The sequence below is a fragment of the Leucopleurus acutus genome, assembly GCF_964270905.1.
Source record: "Leucopleurus acutus genome assembly, chromosome: 2".
Classification (NCBI taxonomy): Eukaryota; Metazoa; Chordata; class Mammalia; order Artiodactyla; family Delphinidae; genus Leucopleurus; species Leucopleurus acutus.
This window is the reverse complement of record NC_139143.1, coordinates 137922162-137944011: the sequence shown is the minus strand read 5'-3', so window position 1 is coordinate 137944011 and position 21850 is coordinate 137922162. Positions and strand designations below refer to the sequence as shown.

Below are 21850 nucleotides of genomic sequence, written 5' to 3'. Positions count from 1 at the left end.
AATTTTCCAAACACTTTTTCTTGAAGAGGTATCCTTTCCCCATTGTATGTTCTTGGCCCCTTTGTCATAAATTAATTGACCATATAGCACGAGTTTTATTTCTGGGGTCTCTATTCTGTTCCAACGATCCATGTGTCTGTTTTTATGACTGTATCATACTGTTTTGATTACTATAGCTTTGCAATATAGTTTGAAATCAGGAAGAATGATGCCTCTAGCTTTGTTCTTCTTTCTCAAGATTGCTTTTGCTACTTAGGGTTTTTTCAGGTTCCAATTTTTAGGATTATTTATTTCTACAAAAAATGCCATTGGAATTCTCATAGGGATTGCATTGAATCTGTAGATTGCTTTGGGTAGTATGGACATTTCAATAATATTAATTCCTCCAATCCATGAACACAGAATATCTTTTCATTTATTTGTGTCATCTTTCCTACAGTTTTCAGTGTGTAAACCTTGGTAAAATTTATTCCTAAGTACTCCTAATTTATTTTTTGGATAGCTCATTGTTAGTGTATAGAGAAGCAATTGATTTTTGTATATTGATTTTTTTTTTTTTTTTTTTTTTTTTTTTTTTTTGCGGTATGTGGGCCTCTCACTGTTGCGGCCTCTCCCGTTGCGGAGCACAGGCTCCAGATGCGCAGGCTCAGCAGCCATGGCTCACGGGTCCAGCTGCTCCGTGGCATGTGGGATCTTCCTGGACCAGGGCATGAACCCGTGTCCCCTGCATCGTCAGGTGGACTCCCAACCACTGCGCCACCAGGGAAGCCCTGTATATTGATTTTGTATCCTGCAACTTTACTGAAATTGTTTATTATTTCTAACAGTTTTTTGGTGGATTCTTTAGGGTTTTCTAAATATAGTATGTCATCTGCTAACAGTGACAATTTTACTTCTCCCTTTCTAATTTGGATGCCTCTTATTTCTTTTTCTTGCCTCACTGCTCTGGCTAGGATTTCCAGTACTATGTTAAATAAAAGTGATGACAGTAGATATCCTTGTCTTGTTCTTGATCTTAGAGGAAAACCTTTCAGCATTTCATCGAGTATGTTGTCATCTGTGGGTTTGACATATATGGCCTTTATTATGTTGAGGTACAGTCCCTCAATACCCAGTTTGTTGAGTTTTTATCATGAATGGATGTTGAATTTTGTCAAATACTCTCTCTGTATCTATTGAGATGATGATATGATTTTTATCCTTTATTTTGTTAATGTGGTGTATATCACGTTTATTGATTTGTGGGTGTTGAACCATCCATGTACTACTGGAATAAATCCAATTTTTTCATGGTGTATGATCCTTTCAAACTATTGTTGAATTCAGTTTGCTAATATCTTGTGGGGATTTTTGCATCTATGTTCATCAGGAATATGGGCCTGTAATTTTTTTTCTTGTAATGTCTTTGTCTGCCTTTGGTATCAAGGTAAAGCTGGCTTTGTAAAATGAATTTGGAAGTGTTCTTTCCTTTTCTGTGTTTTGGAAGATATCAAGATGGATTGGTATTAACTTGTCTTTAAATGTCTTGTGGAATTCACCAGTGAAGGCATCTGTCTCTGAACTTTTTTTGTTGGTAGGTTTTTGATTACTGGTTCAATATCCTTACTAGTAATTTGTTCAAATTTTCTGTTTCCTCATGATTCAGTCTTGGTAGGTTGTTTCTAGGAATTAGTCCATTTCTTCTAAGTTATCCAATTTGTTGGCATATAAGTATTCATAGTGGTCTTTATGGTCTTTCGTATTTCTGTGGTATCAGTTGTAATATCTCCTTTTTCATTTATACCTTTATGTCAGTTCTCTTCTTGGTAAGTCTAGTTAAAAGTGTGTCTAGTTTATCTTTTTAAAAACCAGCTCTTAGTTTCATTAATCTTTTCTGTTGTCCCTTCAGTCTCTATTTCATTTATTTCCACTCTTATCTTTGTTGCTTCCTTCCTTTTGCTAGCTTTGAGGTTAGTTTGTTGCTCTCTTTCTGATTCTTCCAGGTGTAAAGATAGCTGTTCAAGATTTTTTTTCTTCATGTAGTTGTTTATCATTATAAACTTCCCCTTTAGAACTGCTTTTGCTGCATTTCATAAGTTTTGCTATGTTTTGTTTCCATTTTCTTTTATCTCAAAGTATTTTTTTATATCTTCTTTGATCCATTGGTTATTTAGGAACATGTTTAATCTCCACATATTTGCGAACTTTCCAGTTTTTGTCTTGCAATTGATTTCTACTTTGATACAATCATGGTTGGAAAAGATGCTAGATAGGGTTTCAATTTTTTTTAATTTATTAAGACTTGTGGTCTAACATATGATCTATCCTAAAGAAAATTCCATGTGCATCTGAGAAGAATGTATATTCAGTTGCTGTTGGATGGAACGTCCTTTAGGTTCATCGTGTCTAACATGTAGTTTAAGTCCAATGTTTCCTTGCTGATTTTTCTGGCCAAATGATTCATTGTTGAAAGTGGAGTATTCAAGTCCCTTGATATTGTATTGCTATCTTTTTCTCCCTTCACAATATTTGCTTTATATATACTTAGGTGCTCCTGTTTTGGGCTTATATTTACAATTGTTACATCCTTTTGATTAATTGACCTTTTTTTTTTAACATCTTTCTTTTTTTAAGAAAGATACATATTTTTTTTTACATCTTTATTGGAGTATAATTGCTTTACAATGGTGTGTTAGTTTCTGCTTTATAACAAAGTGAATCAGTTATACATATGTCCCCATATCTCTTCCCTCTTGCATCTCCCTCCCTCCCACCTTCCCTATCCCACCCCTCTAGGTGGTCACAAAGCACCAAGCTGATCTTCCTGTGCTATGTGGCTGCTTCCCACTAGCTATTTTATACTTTTGGTAGTGTATATATGTCCATGCCACTCTATCTTTGTCCCAGCTTACCTTTCCCCCTCCCTGCATCCTCAAGTCCATTCTCTAGTAGGTCTGTGTCTTTATTCCCGTCTTGCCCCTAGGTTCTTCATGACCATTTTTTTTTTTTTTTTTAGATTCCATATATATGTGTTGGCATATGGTGTTTTTCTCTCTCTGACTTACTTCACTCTGTATGACAGACTCTAGGTCCATCCACTTCACTACAAATAACTCACACTTCACTACAAAAACTCAATTTCATTTCTTTTTATGGCTGAGTAATATTCTGTTGTATATATGTTGCACATCTTCTTTATCCAGTCATCTGTTGATGGACACTTAGGTTGCTTCCATGTCCTGGCTATTGTAAATAGAACTGCAATGAACATTTTGGTATATGACTCTTTTTGAATTATGGTTTTCTCAGGGTATATGCCCAGTAATGGGACTGCAGGGTCGTATGGTAGTCCTATTTTTAGTTTTTTAAGGAACCTCCATATTGTTCTCCATAGTGGCTGTATTAATTTACATTCCCACCAACAGTGCAAGAGGGTTCCCTTTTCTCCACACCCTCTCCAGCATTTATCGTTTGTAGATTTTTTGATGATGGCCATTCTGACCGAATTGACCTATCTTTGATAATGACCTTGTCTCTTGCTACATTTTTTAACTTGAAGTTTATTTTGTCTGATATAAGTACAGCTACCTTTGCTTTCTGTTGGTTTTCATTTGCAAAGGATATCTTTTTGCATCCCTTCACCTTCAGTCTGTGTGTATCCCTTAAGCTAGGTGTGACTCTAAGTCAATGTATAGTTTGGTTTTGATTTTTTTGTTTTGTTTCATTTCGTTTTGTTTTGTTTTTGCGGTACGCAGGCCTCTCATTGTTGTGGCCTCTCCCGTTGTGGAGCACAGGCTCCGGACGCGCGGGCCCAGCGGCCATGGCTCATGGGCCCAGCCGCTCAGCGGCATGTGGGATCTTCCCAGACCGGGGCACGAACCTGCGTCCCCTGCATTGGCAGGAGGATTCTCAACCACTGCGCCACCAGGGAAGCCCTGGTTTTGATTTTTATTCATTCAGCCACTCTGTCTTTTAATTAGAGAATTTAATCCATTTACATTTAAAAAAATTTTTATTGTAGTTGATTTACAATATTGTTAGTTTCGGGTGTATAGCATTGTGAGTCAGTATTTTTGCAGACTATACTCCATTATAGGTTATTATAAGATAACGGTTATAATTCCCTATGCTTTACAGTATATCCTTGTTGCTTATCTTTTTTTTTTACATTTTATTATTTATTTATTTTTGGCTGTGTTGGGTCTTTGTTGCTGTGCGCAGGCTTTTTCTAGTTGCGGTCAGCAGGGGCTACTTTTCGTTGTGGTGCACAGGCTTCTCATTGTGGTGGCTTCTCTTGTTGCGGAGCATGGGCTCTAGGCCCTGGGCTTCAGGAGTTGTAGCTCGCGGGCTCTGGAGCACAGGCTCAGTAGTTGTGGCACACGGGCTTAGTTGCTCTGCATCATGTGGAATCTTCCCAGACCAGGGCTCGAACCCGTGTCCCCTGCATTGGCAGGAGGATTCTTAACCACTGTGCCACCAGGGAAGCCCAGCTTATCTATTTTATACATAGTAGTTTGTATCTGTTAATCCCATAACCCTAACTTATCCCTCCTCCCTTCCCTCTCTCCTTTGGTAACCAGTTTTTCTGTATCTGTTAGTCTGTTTCTGTTTTGCATATACATTCATCTGTATTATTTTTTAGATTCCATTTGTATATCGGTAGTATTTGTCTTTCTGACTTATTTCACTAACCATAATATTCCCTAGGACCATCCACATTGCTGCAAGTGGCAGGATTTTATTCTTTTTTATGGCTGAGTAATATTCCATTGTGTGTACATACATATATATATATATATATATATATATATATATATATATATATAGTCACATCTTTTTAATCTAATCATCTGTTGATGGGCACTTGAGTTGCTCCCATGTCTTGGCTCTTTTGATTTTTCTGGCCAAATGATTCATTGTTGCTGCTATGAACATTGGGCTGTATGTAACTTCTTGAATAGGCATTTTCATTTTTCTCCAATATATACCCAGGGAGTAGAATTGCTGGATCGTATGGTAGTTCTTTTTTAGTTTTTTGAGGAACGTCCATACTGTTTTCCTTGGTGGCTGCACCAACTTACATTCTCACCAACAGTGTACGAGGGTTCCCTTTTTCCTACATCCTTTCTGACATGTTATTTGTAGACTTTTTGATGGTAACCATTCTAACAAGCGTGAGATGGTATCTTGTTTTTTTGGTTTCTTTTTTCTTTTTTGGCTGTGTTAGGTCTTCGTTGCTGTGCATGGGCTTTCTCTAGTTGCAGCGAGTGGGGGCTACTCTTCGTTGCGTTGTGCACGCTTCTCATTGTTGTGGCTTTTCTTGTTACGGAGCACAGGCTGTAGGTGCGCAGGCTCAGTAGTTGTGGCTTACGGGCTCTAGAGCACAGGCTCAGTAGTTGTGGTGCACGGGCTTAGCTGCTCTGTGGCATGTGGGATCTTCTTGAGCCAGGGATCGAACCTGTGTCCCCTACACTGGCAGGCAGATTCTTAACCACTGCGCCACCAAGGGAAGCCCTACCTTATCGATGTTGCATTCCTCTAATAAGGTTGAGCATCTTTTCATGTGCTCTTTTATCCGTATGTCTTCTTCAGAAAAATGTTTTTTCAGGTCTTCTATTTTATTGATTGGGTTTTTTTTTTGTTTTTTTTTTTTTGCTATTGAGTTGTATGAGCTGTTTGTGTATTTTGGATATTAATCCCCTGTCGGTCACATCATTCACAAATTTTCCCTCCCATTCTGTAGGTTGTCTTTTCATTTTAATGGTTTCTTTTGCTGTGCAAAAGCTTTTAAGTTTAATTAGGTCCCATTTATTTTTTTTTTGGTTTGTTTTTTGGCCTTAGGGACTGATTCAAGAAAATACTGCTATGATTTACGTCAGTGTTCTGCGTATGTTCTCTTTTAGGAATTTTATGATTTCCATTCTTATGTTTAGGTCTTTAATCCATTTTTGAGTTTATTTTTGTATATGGTATGAGAGAATGTTCTAATCTCATTGGTTTGCACGTGGCTGTCCGGTTTTCCCAGCAACACTTGTTGAACAGACTGTCTTTTCTCCATTGTAGATTCCTGCCTCCTTTGTTGTAGATTAGTTGACTATAGGTGTGTGGGTTAAAGTAATGTAGTTGTGGATTTACTATTGCCATTTTGTTAATTGTTTTCTGGTTGTTTTGTGATTTCTCTGTTCCCTTCTTCCTCCCTTGCTGTCTCTGTGATTTGCTAATTCTCTATAATTGTATGCTTTGATTCTTTGCTCTTTTACATCCCTACTTTAGGCTTTTGTCTTGTGGTTACCATGAGGCTTACATAAAACATCTTATATATATGTTATATAATATATAATAGTCTAAGCTGATAACTTCAAATGAATGCAGCTCTGCCACCCGCATTTATTTGATGGCACAGTTTGTACCTTTTTACATTGTGTATCCATTGACAAATGTCTGTATAGTTTTTTTTTTTTTGTCAGTTTTCTGAATTTAAGTATATATCTTTACAAGTGGTTTCATACTTTCATATGTTTTCCTGTTACTAAAGAAAACTAAGCCTCCGTCCATGTCAGTTTGAAGAACTCCCTTTAACATTTCATGTAAGGCTGGTCTAGTGGTGATGAACTCCTTCAGCTTTTGTCTGGAAAACTCGTTTTCAATTCTGAAGGACAACTTAGCCAGGTACTCTTGGTTGGCAGTTTTTTTCTTTTAGCACTTTGAATATAATTTATGTGTCTCATTGTGGGTCTCTTTGGATCCATCTTGTTTTTTACTCTCTAGGCTTTCTGGATCTGGATGTGTGTTTCCCCAGATTAGGGAAGTTTTCAGCCATTAATATTTTGAAAAAGTTTTCTGCCCCTTTATCTCTTTTTCCTTCTGGGACCTCTTATTGGTCCATTTGATGGTGTCCCATAAGTCCCTTAAGCTATCGTAACTTTTATAATTATTTTTCCTTTTTGCAACTCAGATGGGATGAATTCCACTAACCTGTCTTCAAGTTTGCTGATCCTTTCCCGTGATTGATCTAGTCTGATGTTGAATCCCTCTATTGAACTTTTCAGTTCAGTTACATTCAACAATTCGGTGATTTCTATTTGGTAGTTTTAAATATTTTCTCTTTCTATGCAAATTCTTTGTTCATTCATTGCTCTCGACCTGGGTGAGCATCTTTACAACCATTATTTTGAACTCTCCCAGGTAAGTCACTTTGTTTTGTCAAGATCTGCTTTGGATATTAATCGTGGCCTTTTGTTTGGAACATTGTATCTTCATTTCTTCCTTTATTGGTGTCTATGCATTATATAAAACAGCCACCTCTTCCAGTCTTGGATGGTCTCTTGTAGGAGATGGTCGTTCAGCCTGAGCTCTTAGTTGTCTCTCAACCTTTTGTGACTGTCTGAGCCTCCTTCTTTGCTTTTAGTGGCTTTTTTAGAGGGTATGCTAAGACCTGTCTGTGTATCCAAAGGCAGGGACTGCAATTAGCACCTAGATGCAGACGGATTAGAACCTGGACCCTGAGGCTGCAGCTGAGAAAGTATGTATTGATAGTTAAGCCCTGTCCAGGGAGAAAAGTAAATGGGCATTTTTTTCCCCCCTGTTCCCTTCGTGCTGAGCACAGGTGTACAATCACCAGGGCATGGTGGGAAGGGAGCTCCTGCACCCATTAAGAATTGTATTTATTTTTGTTTGCTACAGCCCAGTGGAATTCATGAATGCAGGCCCCAACTGGCTATCAGAGCCAGATGACCCAGGGACTATTCCTTGGGTGTCAGACATGGTAGAGACGTGTACAAGCTCCTTGCAGGGAGATACTAGTGACTGGAGTGAGCTGGAAGGAGAAGGTGGGAGAGGTGTCCTTCAGCTTCCCCAGTCTCTGGGGAAGATTGCTGCTGCTCCTAGCACCTGCTAGATTAGGAGCCCGGCCTTAGGCAGCAGCTTTTAAAATGTGCAGATGAACTTCTTTCAGGGGAGGACTGGGAGATGGGCAATTCTGCCTGCTCCCTCTGCACCTGGCCCTGAGGGGACAGTCACAGTGTGTGCTGTGTGCCCATTAAGAATGCTTTTTTATTATCTATAGCCTTGTGGATCTCATGAACACAAGCCCTGCTGGCTTTCAGAGCTAGGTATTTTGGGAACCCATACCTCCAGTGGAAGTCTTAGAAGTTGGAGCACTAGATGTGGAATCCAAACCCTTCACTCCTCAGGGAGAAGCTAAGAATTGGGAATTCTCTCCTGATGCACAGTCCTGTGCCAGGGTTGGGGTGTATGGTGAGACTGTGTATTGGCCTTTCCTACCCATTTTCGTGTGGGTATTTATTTTCTCATTTGTTTAGTATGTAGGAGCTGCCCAGCTAGTTTCTGGATCTCTTTTAGAGGGAACTGTTCCAGGTGTAGCTGTACATATGGCACATCCATGGAAGGAGGGGAGCTCTGGAGCCTTCTTGGTCATCTCTACCTTATCCCTCTTCTTAACATGGATGACTGAGAACTGCTTTATCTACAAGGGCAGACAGACTCATCATCTGTCCCCTCTGAAGTTGAAGCTGGTTTTAAAAATTGTGGCCATTGTTGGTTCAAATACTATTGTAATTTTAATTGTAATGTGAGAGGGCTCTTCTGCATTGCTAGAAGCTTTCCTTATGAGTCATTTCTACACTCGTGTATAGTAAGTTACATAATTCTTCAGTAAGTAAGTTTGTCACACAGTATTTGTAAAAGCTAAAACAGAGGAATTAGGTGGTCATAGGGTTGTGCTATATAATCTGATTTAATGTACTGTGACTACTTGTGAGGAACATTTTGGCCCTTCTTATCATGAACACTTGTGGACTAAAGTTTGAGTTCATATTGCTCTCTAGAACATTTCACTAGCTATTTTGCTGACATCATTTGCTAGTTTTCATACCTACTGGTTTATTCTTCTCTTGCCACATCTTTTATTACTAGATGAACTTAACATCTAAGTTGATATGCAGTTCAATTCCTTAGCCATGCTCCTTCCTCAGAGGAATACTGGTATCCACTACTGGTATTCTGATTCACTGGGGTTTAACTATGTACAAACAGCAGAAGCAACTACAGTGTCACTTTTTCTTTCCTGAAAATGTGGGGAGTAGGGGAGAGACGGCCTTAAGAAGCTGGTTTGTATTTTTCAAAAGTTCCACAAGTGATTTTGATATAGAAATTTTTTGTGCAGTTTTTTTGATAACTTTGTTATTTATCCTGCTATTCTGTTTTTACACCAAACCACAGTAGAATTGCTTTTCTTATAAATATCTTTAACAAACCAATTTTAATTTAGATTTTAGCATTAGTTATGGTTTCTTTTTCTAATAGGTATCATCTTTAAGAAATGAAAAGCGAGGCTCATCATATCTCGTCTCTGCCCCAGAAGGTGGTTCAGTGGAATTTGTTGACCAGCATTCTCAGGGCACAGGAGCATATTACATGGAAACCTACTTAAAAAAGAAGCGAGTGTACTGAGTTAAGTTCTCTCCTTACAAACTCAAGGTTCTTTGCAGTATCTCTGCTGTTCATTGCTGCCTTAACTACATTCAAACTAGCCATATCCTTTAAATACGGGTTTATAATTTCCCAGAAGGAACTGTGTTGTGCAGCAGGCAGAATTGCCAAATTAAAAAAATAAGTAGCAATAAGAAGAGACATCAATTGAGGACATATTCCGCTAGAATTAGATGCATCTTAATCAATGTGATATTAACTTACAGTCCATTGGAGAAATTAACATGTTCCAATAGTCCTTGTTTAGGACTGGGAATAATTTTGACACCACATATAAAAGTTTGAAGCAATAAATGGGAAACATCCTTGTTTCCCGGGCCTTAGAATAAATTTCTTTTCTTTTTTTTTTTTTGCGGTACGCGGGCCTCTCACTGTTGTGGCCTCTCCCGTTGCGGAGCACAGGCTCCGGACGTGCAGGCTCAGCGGCCGTGGCTCACAGGCCTAGCCGCTCCGTGGCACGTGGGATCTTCCCAGACGGGGCACGAACCCGTGTCCCCTGCATCAGCAGGCGGACTCTCAACCACTGTGCGCCACCAGGGAAGCCCCAGAATAAATTTCTTATAAGCCAGTGTGCATTCCAGTTTATCGATACTTTCCCTAGAAGTAATCTCATTTCAGATTTTTAGAATTTTTCCTAGAATTACAAGAATGCAAGTACACAATGCAGTGATTGGTAATGTTATAAAGATGCTCTACATATAAACTTAATTATTACCCCCACACCAGTCATACAGTATAAAACTCAAACACAGTGACAGTGACATCCAAGGTATACACTACTACAGATGCTTTACTCTTAATGTTATTAACCATTTATACCTCTTGTGAAAAACACAAGGTTGTTTTTTCTTTTGAAGTAGCTTTGCTGATCTAATTTCAGGGACTGGCAAACTACTCCCTGCAGTCAAAAAACAGTCCTCCAGCTGTTTTTGTACTGCCTGCAAGCTAAGAATGATATTTTTTACATTTTTAAATGTTTGAAGGAAAAAAATGTATGACTTGAAATTCAAATTTCAGTGTCCATACATAAAATTTTATCGGAACACAACCATGCTCATTCACTTACATATCATGTATGGCTAACTTCTGTGCTACAGTGGCAGAACTGAGTGGCTGCAAAGCCTAAAATATTTACTATCTGGCCCTTTATAAAGTTCACAGACTCCTGATCTAATACCATTAATTCCCTAATCCTTTTACTTCACACCTACAAAAAGACCTTTAACTTTTACAACAGATTTGTAAGTGGCAAGGAACAATAGGTTTCTGTGTCTTAATTTCATAGCATAGTGATGATTCATTTACTAGAACAGGGCACATTTGTTCATCAGATGCCCTATTTCCACAATATAGTAAAGCAGTCAATCCTGCCCTTTCTGAAGGAGTGTTATGGAGTAACAGTATTTATAACCATTTTGAGATAATAAGCTATACCTCACTCTGCTTTGTCTATTATTCTTCTTCAGTGTGTTAGGCTGAAAAATTATCAGCTATTTAACCCAATTTACTTTTGAAAGAACTGTGTTTATTGCATATAACTTTTGAATCACCATTTCCTGAAGACCTTGGTATTAAATGCATGAGAAACCCTTTTGCTATCTAGAAATTTCTAAGTTTGTCCTTTGTTATGAGACATTAATTGATGATGTGGAGTTTAGGGGGTCTCAGTGATCCTAGTCTTTTTGAAGTAAGATCATTAAATAGCTTATATTTAGGGGACTTATTGACTATGATGATAGAAGGTTTCTCTCCTGTTTTAATTATGAAGTTTAAAATTGGTACACATGTTGTATGATTTGTAAAGAATTTTACTTGGTCTAATGTATTGCCTATGTTAACTTCTATTGGCAAATGACAGCTAGAAAGTTAAATTATTAGATAATTTCTAATAAGTATACTACCTATAAATAACTGATCAGGATAGGCATCACTCAATTGTGACTCAGCAGATGAATCATGGGTTCTCCATGCTCTGCACTTCTTCCCATTTTCCTGTTGCATTGAGCTGCTTCAGTGCTTTGTCACACCTCTATGACCGTACAAATAGAAGAAAGGGAAGATGGTGAATTTTAAAAATGTAAGCAGGAAGAGGTTGAAAGAACTAAAAGGTATTTTGTGTTAGCAAGTGTGGGTCTGCCACCCACACTGGCCTGTGCCCCGTTATTGCTGGGACACAACAGATAAGTACAAATCAAGTGGTGTTAGTAATAAGGATCATTACCAGTGCTCTCCCCACCCCCAGCCTATACTGTTATTTTTCTATGTAAACAAATTGTTTGAAATGCTTTGAAAATGAACTCTTAATATTAAAAGGCACATGCATGTGAAGTCTCTAGTACATTTATTTGTATAAAGAGTAAACAAAGTGCATGTAGGGTGGCCACAGGTTTGAGACAGATCTTGGTGATGTAGGGTTACTGGACAAATTTGAATGGCTGTTGCCATTGAATCAATACACAACTCTTTTTCAGGCTCAAAGGTGAAAAGTAATGGTATCAAACAAATGCTAGACAGCATGAACAAAAAGTTTTTCAGACTCCTGGTCAAAAAGATCTTATGGTTCACAATGAATCAGAGATTTGACATTTTTGATTACCCAGCTACCTCCAAGCAAACTGAAAACTGCCTAGTGGATCCTGAACTCCATAGTGCTTCTAGCTGGGTCTTTCAAGTTTTGCGCCATAGGGTGATGGTCAAAATAGTGATCGACTCTTGTAGATGGATGGTAAGTACTGAAACACTAAGAACAGTGCAATGTACATGGTATATATGCATTCAGCATCCAAAACCAATGCTGGCACAGCTTGCCCCAAAGTGGTAGAGTTATAAAAGGATACACACATTGACATTTCTGAAAAGCAGGCATAACAGCATCCAGGTTCTTGGAATCAATTCTGATTGATTAAAGGTATACTGTTTAGGGAAGCACTGGCACAGGTTTAGTTCTCAAGAATCAACATCATGCAGCAAAGTATCTATTCCACAGCTGCCCCCCGGGTATGACCAGTTTTCTCAAAAATGGGCTCCGCTGGTCACCCAAGGGGACAGGAGCTAAGCCACTGCAGAAACAACTCAAAGTTTATGTCCTACTGTTGACAGGGATACACTCATCTTTTTGTATAGCAACAACAGTATACTAACTGGTATCTAATATTTCAAGAATGTTTCATCTATCACTGTTTAGATATTGAAATTTGAGGGCATATTAGAGTATTGGCCAAGTCCATCAATCTTTATCTTTGATTTATGTGCCAGAAAAACATTTCACATCAACTGGCAGCTAAGAAAAAGCAATCATCTTGAGACTTTACTTTGGTCAGCTCCTCTTGTTTTGAAAAATCCCATTCTGGTACTCAATTGTGATAGTAGTAAACTAACCAGACGAAACAGTGGTATATTCTTTCCAAAAGGAGGAGTGCTTAAGTGCTTTCTAATATTTTGGTTGTCATTATTTGTCACTATGTTACTGGTGCCAAATTTAAAGAGGAAGTACTTACACATATTAAGCACCACACAGTGTGCTTTATACGAGGATACGTACCCCAGTATCTTTTTAGACAGAATACAAACTTTTTCCAGTTAGAACACATTTTTTTTTTAAATGGCTTGGGTATTGGTTGGGGGTAGGAGGACTTGATACACAGTAGAATTTAAATGTTATTCATGCTTCTTATTTTAGAAGCGCTTCAAATCCCTCAATAAGGTTCTGAAAGGTTGTCCGAATGGATGGTTGGAATTCCCAGCATTTTCTCATAAGCTGATAAACCTGTAAAAAGAAAAAATAACAGTAAAAATGTTTAGCAGCTTTTTTAAAAAATTATAGACACACCAAGAAAAACATAATTTTGAAAATGTGAATGACTTCCCTTAGTAATACTAGAAAACAAGAATATTTGAATAACTTAAAATACAGAAAATGTGACACATCTATAGCTCATAAATAACATTTTAACATTTGAGAAGCTCATGACTTAACTGACCTTGCAAAACAATCCAGGTCATTAATTACTATAAACCAGTTTAAGGGTGAAGTTATACCTCAGTTTAGACTCCAAATTTCCTTACCGGCTGGCTTCATTCTTTGGCTTAAACATACTATTCAGTACATCTTGAATAGTCTACAGAATTAGTCTTAAAGGCTCAGTTCAGTTAGAAATACAGAAAACTGGATGTCACAATGCTGTGATAAGTGGGATAAACTTACACACAAAAATGCAATTATATGTATTTGTCACAGGAAGGCTACACCAACATATGCTCCTTTAGGGTGCTCACTGTGGTGAGCCTACTTCTGAAGGGAATCCCTTGCTTTGAACAAAACTTGTGGCAGTCATCTGCCCCAAAGATGATTTTCTCAGATATCTTATCTGAAATTCAGCTTCAAAAACTATTTTAAAAGAGTTTTCTACTCATTCCTGCTCCCCCACTCCAATCCCATGCTGGACAATTCATGCAGTGAAAACAGTAAAAACTGAGTTTTATTACTGTGAAATGGCCCATAAATACCTCTTCTGGACAGTTAGGTGGACAAGGCAAACGTTTTCCTTCTTTTAATGTATTCACAAGTCTTGTTACTGTCATCTGGCCATGAGTTGGGCCTATCATTTTCAGGAACAACTATGTAAAATAAAACCAAACAAAATATTTTACTTTGTACATATTTATGTAAACACCAGATAGATTACAGTAAAATTTCTAGAACTGGAAATTAAAACAATAAAAAGGCTTTAAAATGAAAAGTCCAAGACAATTTTCCTTTCCATTATGACACACTGATTGGATTCCATTTAAGAATGAAACTTACAAAGCAGAAGGATGGACACATTTTAAGTGGGTGCTAGATTCAAACGAAGGACAAGTAAGACTTACCGCCATGGGACTGGAATCTGAATCACAGTAAGTAAGCAGCTCATGCAGAGTTACTCCAAAAGACCAGACATCAGAGGCGATATAAAACTTACACTGAATTAAACATTCTGGAGCATACCTGAAAGAAAGCAGAACTTGAAACTTCACTTCCTGGGAAGGATATTCCAAAAAGCATTAGAGTAACTCAGAAAAATCAGCGCTCTGGTTTTTCTTAGAATTTAATATTCTAAGACATTTAAGTGTGTATTATGCATCAGTCACACATATGCTGCTGTGGTGCACATCTGATATGTGGACAAATACCCCTATGGGCTCTCATTACACATTTGCTCCCAAACATCAGTCAGACTAGTCTGTGCTCCTCATTTCGCAGAGCATAGGCTCTCCATGGGGAGGGGATGGGGGGAGGAGGTGATGACGACAGGCCCGGGCCTCATTTGCCTGCAAGCTCAGATTGAGTCAGCAGTGAATTACTGCCCAGTCCTCTTCCAATGTCAGCTGTTTTGGTGACTGATACCCAATTGCCTGAGCCAGAAACTGAGGCATCCCCATATCCAGTCTAAGAAATACTTCTCAAACCTCCTCACTTCTAAACCCCATCATCGCTGTCCTAGTTCACACCATCACTGGCTCTGGCCAAATCAGACTCCCTGGCTCCAGTCTTGCTCCTCTCCTTCCCACAGTGATCTTTTTAAACAGTAAAGTCCCTGTCCTTAATCCCCCCAACAGCAACCCAAAAAGTCCCTGTCCTTAATCCCAACAGCAACCCAAAGCTCTTGGGATGGAGTCCCAGCTCCATAACTCAGCGTCCAGAGCATTGCCTTGGCAACCGCCGAGACCTCCCTTCATGATCCAGCCACACGGAGCTGATTCCAGTTCCTAGGATAACCACTGCTCTATCTCACTCTTGCCACCATACATGCTGTCTTCTAACCATCTTTACAAACCCCCAGCAATCTTTTAAGGCCTTATTTTAAAAGAACTTCCAGAAAACCAAGCCTGGACCCTTTTCTGGTTATGGTACCACGAAATTGGCTGCCTCACCCATTAAATTCTAAACTTGGTTGGCTTGTTCACCCTTGTTATCTCTAGTATCTGGCACAAAGCAGGGCCTTGATACGTATTTCTTTAATGAATAAATAGAGGTTTGGCCTCCGTGGGTGGAAGAGACCCGTGTCGTGTCCATACAGGATGTACCTCGTGGTGCCAGTCAGTTCTACAGGACGGCGTAGAGTGGAGACTTTAGCAGCTTCCCCCTTGGATAGTGTTCAGGCTGAGGGGGTCAAAGTCAGGGGGTGGCCCACCAGCCAGGATACTCTGGTGATTCATGAGGAGATGGCCAAGCTTCTTATGGATTTTTGCTCTGTTATGTCCAGGCTCTACCTGAATCTGCCAATGCCCACTCGTCACCTCCTTCCTGTCATCTTCCTGCCCCCTCCTCCTACCTGCCCTCCAGACTTCCTCTGCATGGATGTGATTACTCCAGCTGCTAATAGTTTTAAGAACTGTGTCAGAGGAATGCCTTCTCCAGCCAAGATGGAGATGCTGAGCGTTGTGAGATTTCTTCCTTGGAAGATGTTGTCCTATGAAGCTCAGGCATTTCTGCGAGTTGTTTTCAGTAAAACAGCTTATAAGATGTTTCTTGAAGGCAAAAATCAGTCAATTCCAAATGATCTAAGTCTTTTTCTAATCTGGACTAATAAGAGACATTAACATAGCTAGAAAGGACCTATCAGAACTGTGGAAACCCTATGAAGCACTGATGAAATCTGTTTGATTCAGTTACCAAAACACAGGGCTGTCCCGATCGTCCTTGACTGTGTAGTACTCCTTATCAGTTTCAATGGATTTGGTTAGACCAAAGTCCCCAATTTTCACTTGGTGTTCACTCTCAACAAGGACATTTCTTGCTGCTAAGTCACGGTGAACGTATTGCCGAGAACCCAAATAGTCCATCCCCTGAGGGAGAGAGGAAAAGGCAGAGCACATTGCTGAAGGTCAGTTCAGATTGGATTCTGTATCTACCACTTCATAACAAAAAAATAAATATATATGTCATTTCATTCACATATCACTTCTTTTGTTTTTACTTCTTTGCAAAAATAGTTAGACCAACCTGATTCCAAGAAATACACATTCAAGAAACCATATTAACAAATCAGTTCACTTTCTTAGCAGAGGCTAATTTTCAATCCAAATCATGCAGAACAAAATAAACTCAGTACAATTATTGGAAATTATTTTCCACTTGCAGCCTAATTATAAACCAATTACCCAGGACAGAGTGCCTGATTTATAAATTTTTACCAGGCTCTTTTTTTTTTTTCTTTTTACCTTACAAATCTGAACGGCATATTTTAACTGCTGTTTGAGGTTAATTTTGTTCTTATTCTTTGGAAGATACTCCTTAAGACTTCCTGAAGGCAGAAATTCCATGATGAGCTTAATACCGTTTCCTCCTGTTTAGAAAAAAGAAACGAAAAAACAAAAAAACCATCACTACAAGGTTGCCAAATGAAGGAACTGTGGGAGTGAAGGGCACAGGATCTGGAGACAGAGGACCTGAATCACAGGCAAGTTGCTTAACCTCGCAGGTTTCAGAGTCTTGGGATCCTCAGCAGTGAACAGGGTACCTACCCTAGGGTCATCAGCGCTCACTGAGACAACACAGTGTTCTGCAAACCACTAGGCAAATGATGATTTTTAAAAATTATGAGCCACATCATCTCACTACCAATTTTAAAATATAATACATGAGTATTGTACTGGCTTGTAAAAAAGATACACTTGTTAGTAAACACTACTTGCCACCGTGATTTAGAAAACTAGAAAACGAAGTACCCTGCTTAGTGCTGGATCAAAAGAACAGGGAAAGGGGAGGAGTGGGCATCAGTTTCATCTGGTCTCTGTGCCCTTGTGTGCAAATATCAGGACAGGGGAAGTCCAATCCCCAGTGTGGGTGTAGGAACAGCCAAGAGAGACAATGCTGGAATCACCCCCCGCCTGGCGGGGGGGAGGCTGGGTAGCTTTCCCGGGAGCTCTGCAGCTGAGGGTTCTGACAGTGCATACTGCTTCGAAGCCCTAGAGCTCCGGGGGCCATCAGCTAGCACTCAGGCAGCCTGATGAGGCCAAGGGCACTGCCTGCTCAGCACTGGCCTTCATGACCCCAGATAGTCACTCAGTCTTTAAACCAACCCCACTTTGCACAACATACCGTCTTCTGTGCAGATGCCTTTATACTTCACAATGTTCTCATGATAAAGGTTTCTTAAGATTTCAATTTCCTTCTTCAGATCAGCTATGTGGTTCCCTCCGCTCTCAGGCTTCAGGGATTTGACGGCCACCTGCTCCCCTGTATTGTCCCCCTCAGGGTCATACCTGCAGAGCTCGACCTTCCCAAAGTGGCCCTGGAGGGAAAGATGCACGTGCTTGATCAGAGAAGCCCCGGCCTGGGCCAGCAGGACACACTTCAAAGATGAGCCTTGCTCCTCATGCTGTTCCCCTGAAGGCGGGGGTGCACGCACAGTCTGACCCTGCAGGCAGCAATCTCCTACCTGGGCTCTTCCCCACTTGGCTTACCTGCCATTCCTTCTATTACTGAGCTAAGACAAGAAAAGGATCAAGTGACTGGTGAACCAACACATCAATCCCAATTTCTACGAAAGTGTAACCCAAAAGGAAATAGAGGTTATTTCTGGACATGCAGGACAACCTCGACATTCTTTGACAGCCCTGGGTCCACGCTACAGGAGGCACCACAATGTGGCTACAAAGAGCAAGGCATGAGGAGTCTCTAGAAGACGTGGATTAGATCTCAGCTAAGCCACCTGCTAGTGATTCGAGCCTTTCGAGCCTGGTCACCCCTTCTGAGCTGGCTCCAGAGGTGCTCAATGTATACAGTGGTAATAAACCCTTGGGGATGCTGTGAGGAAGCAGGAACACTGTGCCTGTAGAATGCCCAGCACTCGGCCTTGGCACATGGTGGGTACTCAAGGTGGCACAGCCTTTATTAACTACAGAAAATCTGTATAAAGATGCAAATTCCAGTAGCTTCTCTAGTCACATTTACTGTCAGGAAACTGCCATTCAAGGTCCAGAGGAAAAGCTAAAATTCTATTTCAGTGTTCTGTGAAATAAATCCATCTCTCATTTAAGCAGCCTCACAGGATATGTATTCCCAGAAAAGTCAGAGGTAGGGACTTCTCTATTTCCACCATATCTATATCCATCCCCCATGGATGGATACCCCCCCTTTTCATTCTCTTTGTTCCTTAGAGACCAAGTCTCCCGAGGGAGCTGATCAATGTCCTGTGGACAGGCTGCCACCGTGTGTCAAATGGAAAAACACACAATCCTAAAGAACACAGTAAGATGCTTTCTCCTACAAACTTTGACCCAAAATGAGAGAGAATGGAGAGCAGCTTTAGATATCCATAGAGGTGAAGTGGTCAGCAGAGACTCGAGTATAACTTGCCTCTCCCAAGTCACGGATCCTCTTTAAGAACCGCTTTTCAAAATGTGTGGGATCCACTTCAGTTGCTGGCTTTTTTTCTGATACGATGTCTGGATCTAAGAGAAAAGAGAACATGTTAAAAAGGAGTGATTGCCCCTCACAGGCTCCTTGTTATCCCTCCCTCCCCCGAGCATTGGCTGGTCCTGGTTAAACAGCTCAAGGTAGAGTCTTACTCTGCTCCTCCAGCTTATTGATGTCTCTCATGATGGCTCGGAAGAAGGGTCTCTGGTTGGGGTCGTAGTTCATGCAGCGGGTCATAAGGTCAGCTAGCTCCTTACAAGACGGGGTCACTGGCCTGCACCGGCTTTCATAGAACCTCTCTTTCTGCAAAGAAGTGGACCACATGAAAGAAACCAAAGGAACCACTCACAGACCTTTTAGCCCCAGGTCAGAAGGAGTTACCTAACAATCCCTAATTTAACTCCCAACAGCTTTGCTTAAAAGTAGACGTCATAAACGTGGGTGCTAATGCTGCCTTTCTCTAGCTGTGGGAAATCTTAGTCCTGGATACTAAAATAATCCGAATTCAAGGAAAACAGGCAGTATATCCCACCCAGTCCCAAATAAGCTGTATTACAGCAAAGTCATGCAACCTTCTGGAATGTGATTTGGCAACATGTGTAGAAATCTTCAGATTCTTCAAACTCTCATTAATTGCAATTACTGAACGACTCAGAAATAAGTCAGAAACAAAGATTTATGTTTAAAAATATTCCCTGCAGAATTAGACAGAACATTACAAATTTGAAAACGACCTCAATGCCAAATATAAAATTAGTTAAATAAATCAGAGTTTAATGAAACAACTCTTACATCAAATTAGTAAAAACTAAGGCTTATTTAATCGTATAGCAAAGTACTCACAACATTAAATGAAAAAATATACAACATTAAATGAAAAAATAACTAGCATGGTCCCAAGTTTATTTAAAAAAGAGAGAGAGAAACAGACTGGAAGACAATATGCCAAAGTGTTAAATATTAGTTAGGGGTGACCAGAATATAGTGATTAATAATTTCTTTTTTAAAAATACTTTTCTCTATTTTCTAAATTCTCATCAACGGGGTTAATACTTTAAAATTCTGAAACGAATAATTGATGCCCTTTTAAAAAAATTAAGTTAATTTGCTACACTTTAGGCTCTGGTCTGTAGCTGACTCTCAAGGGTACTAGTTTCTCTTCTGGTCCCTGTGGGTCCTAGGGTAGGGTGGGGGCAGGCCCCAGAGGAGAGGAGGAAGATGGGTTGGAATTAAGGAGCTGAGAGCTCCCCCTGCCTTGGAGTGTCTCTCACTCTTCCAGGCTCCAGTAGAGCCAGGGGGAAAGGTCACCCAGCCCACCCAAGGGTACCTGGGAGAAGAGACAGACCCTCCTTTATCAAAGGAACAGACCTTTCCTTACACCATCTCTGTATTCTGCTCAGTTCTGGGTACACAGAAGGTGCTCAATAAATACTGACTGACAGCAAAGGGTATGCTGTTTTGTTTCCAAGGAAGTTAAAAATAAAATGACTCCCAAAAGCCCCAGCTGAAAATCCTAAATACAGATCTATGGATGTGACGGTTTCTCTGTTGGTTTTAGCTTAACTCCTCTTTCCCAAGTCCTGCACCATGTTTACCTGGCAAAAGGCTAACAGGTTAAAGGTTCTTTCGCCTCTTCGGTATCTCCTCCACGTGCACCCTCCACTCTGGATCCTCACTGCCACTTCCTGGTTCAGGCTGTCGCCACTGAGAGCCTCAGAGCAAGAGGCCTCTCCTCAGCCTGTCCATCCAACCACCATCCAGATGAACTGTGCCCAGTCTGGCCTCCGAGCACCTGGCTCCCCCACCCAAACCCTTCAATGCCCCACATCACCCCAGTAAAATTCTGCAGCCCGGCATTCAGGGCCTCTATACAATCCGACCTCAAAGGACCCTTCCCACCTTTTTACCTGTCATTCCTCTCCACACTCCAGGCAAATGAAACTGCTCCCTGTAGACAACTGAAATGCCACCCTCCCTTGGACTTTGATCATTCCCTCCCAGCTAAAAGTGATGCCTGCCCCTCTAAAGACACAAGACACACCCTAATAATCAAATCAGTGAGTTGGGATCAGTGGTCCTTCACTCTAACTTTCACTGCTTTATCCCTTTGGAGTTAGAGCCTCCACTCGCTTTCTGCAAGTGAACACGAGAAAGGGTCAGCCTCGAAGTTCTGCATTCTAGCTAAGGAACCCGGGCCTTGGGCCACCTGCATCTGTTACCTGACCTGTAAAACAGGGTAATGACACTGCCCTACCCAACATGCAGGGCTCTTAAGGTGATGATTTCAGATATTATGTGTGGAATCCTTATCGCTGTTTTAGCCCAACTCTCCTACTATACCCTAAGGTCCTCAAGGGTAGGCAAGGCCTGTGTCTGTTTCATTGTGAACCCCCAGCTTTAACTTAGGACAACGCCTGGTACACAGGAGGAACGCAATAAGTATCTGGGTGTTAATTTTGCAATGCTATAGCGATCTACTGAGCACATATTGTGTACCTGGGACTCTACACGCATTATTTAATCTTCACAACAACCCTGCAAAGTAGGTATTATTTATTCCCATTTTACAGATGATGAAACCAAGGCCCAAGGAAATTAAGTAACATTTGCGAGGTCACACAGGCAGTGTAAGCTTGTGGAGGAGAGTCTAACCCGTGCCCGTCTCCTTCCACAAGATGAGGTTTCCTGATAACTCCTGAGACACCCATGAGTGTCCAAGGGGTCCCCACTCAGCTCACACCCTGGAAAGCAACTCACCTCAATCAGTGTCTTGTCTTTCAAGGGAATCTCGCCATTGTAGCAGATCTCCCAGAGCGTGGTTCCAAAGCTCCACTTGTCAGCGGCCACACTCAGGTTCTTGGAGTCTTCAACACACTCAGGAGCGATCCATGGGATTCGTTCTATGCACTCTGGAAAAGACAAGAAACATTTACAGATCAGTTTCTGCGATCACCTGGG

General features: G+C 40.5%; 2 protein-coding genes across 10 annotated transcripts in view; one reads left to right on the top strand and one right to left on the bottom strand.

The window, feature by feature from the left end:
* The window catches only part of RAVER2 (ribonucleoprotein, PTB binding 2), a gene marked incomplete at its 5' end in the record, with an annotated part of 100378 nt that extends 90543 nt beyond the window's left edge, over window positions 1-9835 (top strand). For all 3 annotated transcript variants that reach the window (XM_082833872.1, XM_082833871.1, XM_082833870.1), the window contains one exon: window positions 9304-9835. In XM_082833872.1, the coding sequence (XP_082689998.1) occupies window positions 9304-9450 (147 nt within the window). In that variant the 3' untranslated portion in view covers window positions 9451-9835. The remainder of the gene's footprint in view (window positions 1-9303) is intronic.
* A 2008-nt stretch (window positions 9836-11843) lies between these two features.
* JAK1 (Janus kinase 1) overlaps window positions 11844-21850 on the bottom strand; it is a 234087-nt gene continuing 224080 nt past the window's right edge. For all 7 annotated transcript variants that reach the window (XM_082833853.1, XM_082833854.1, XM_082833851.1 and 4 more), the window contains 9 exons: window positions 21650-21801; window positions 19045-19195; window positions 18833-18927; window positions 17573-17765; window positions 16693-16817; window positions 16145-16317; window positions 14359-14476; window positions 13996-14106; window positions 11844-13255 (listed from right to left, as the gene is read on the bottom strand). In XM_082833853.1, the coding sequence (XP_082689979.1) occupies window positions 13160-13255; window positions 13996-14106; window positions 14359-14476; window positions 16145-16317; window positions 16693-16817; window positions 17573-17765; window positions 18833-18927; window positions 19045-19195; window positions 21650-21801 (1214 nt within the window). In that variant the 3' untranslated portion in view covers window positions 11844-13159. The remainder of the gene's footprint in view (window positions 13256-13995; window positions 14107-14358; window positions 14477-16144; window positions 16318-16692; window positions 16818-17572; window positions 17766-18832; window positions 18928-19044; window positions 19196-21649; window positions 21802-21850) is intronic.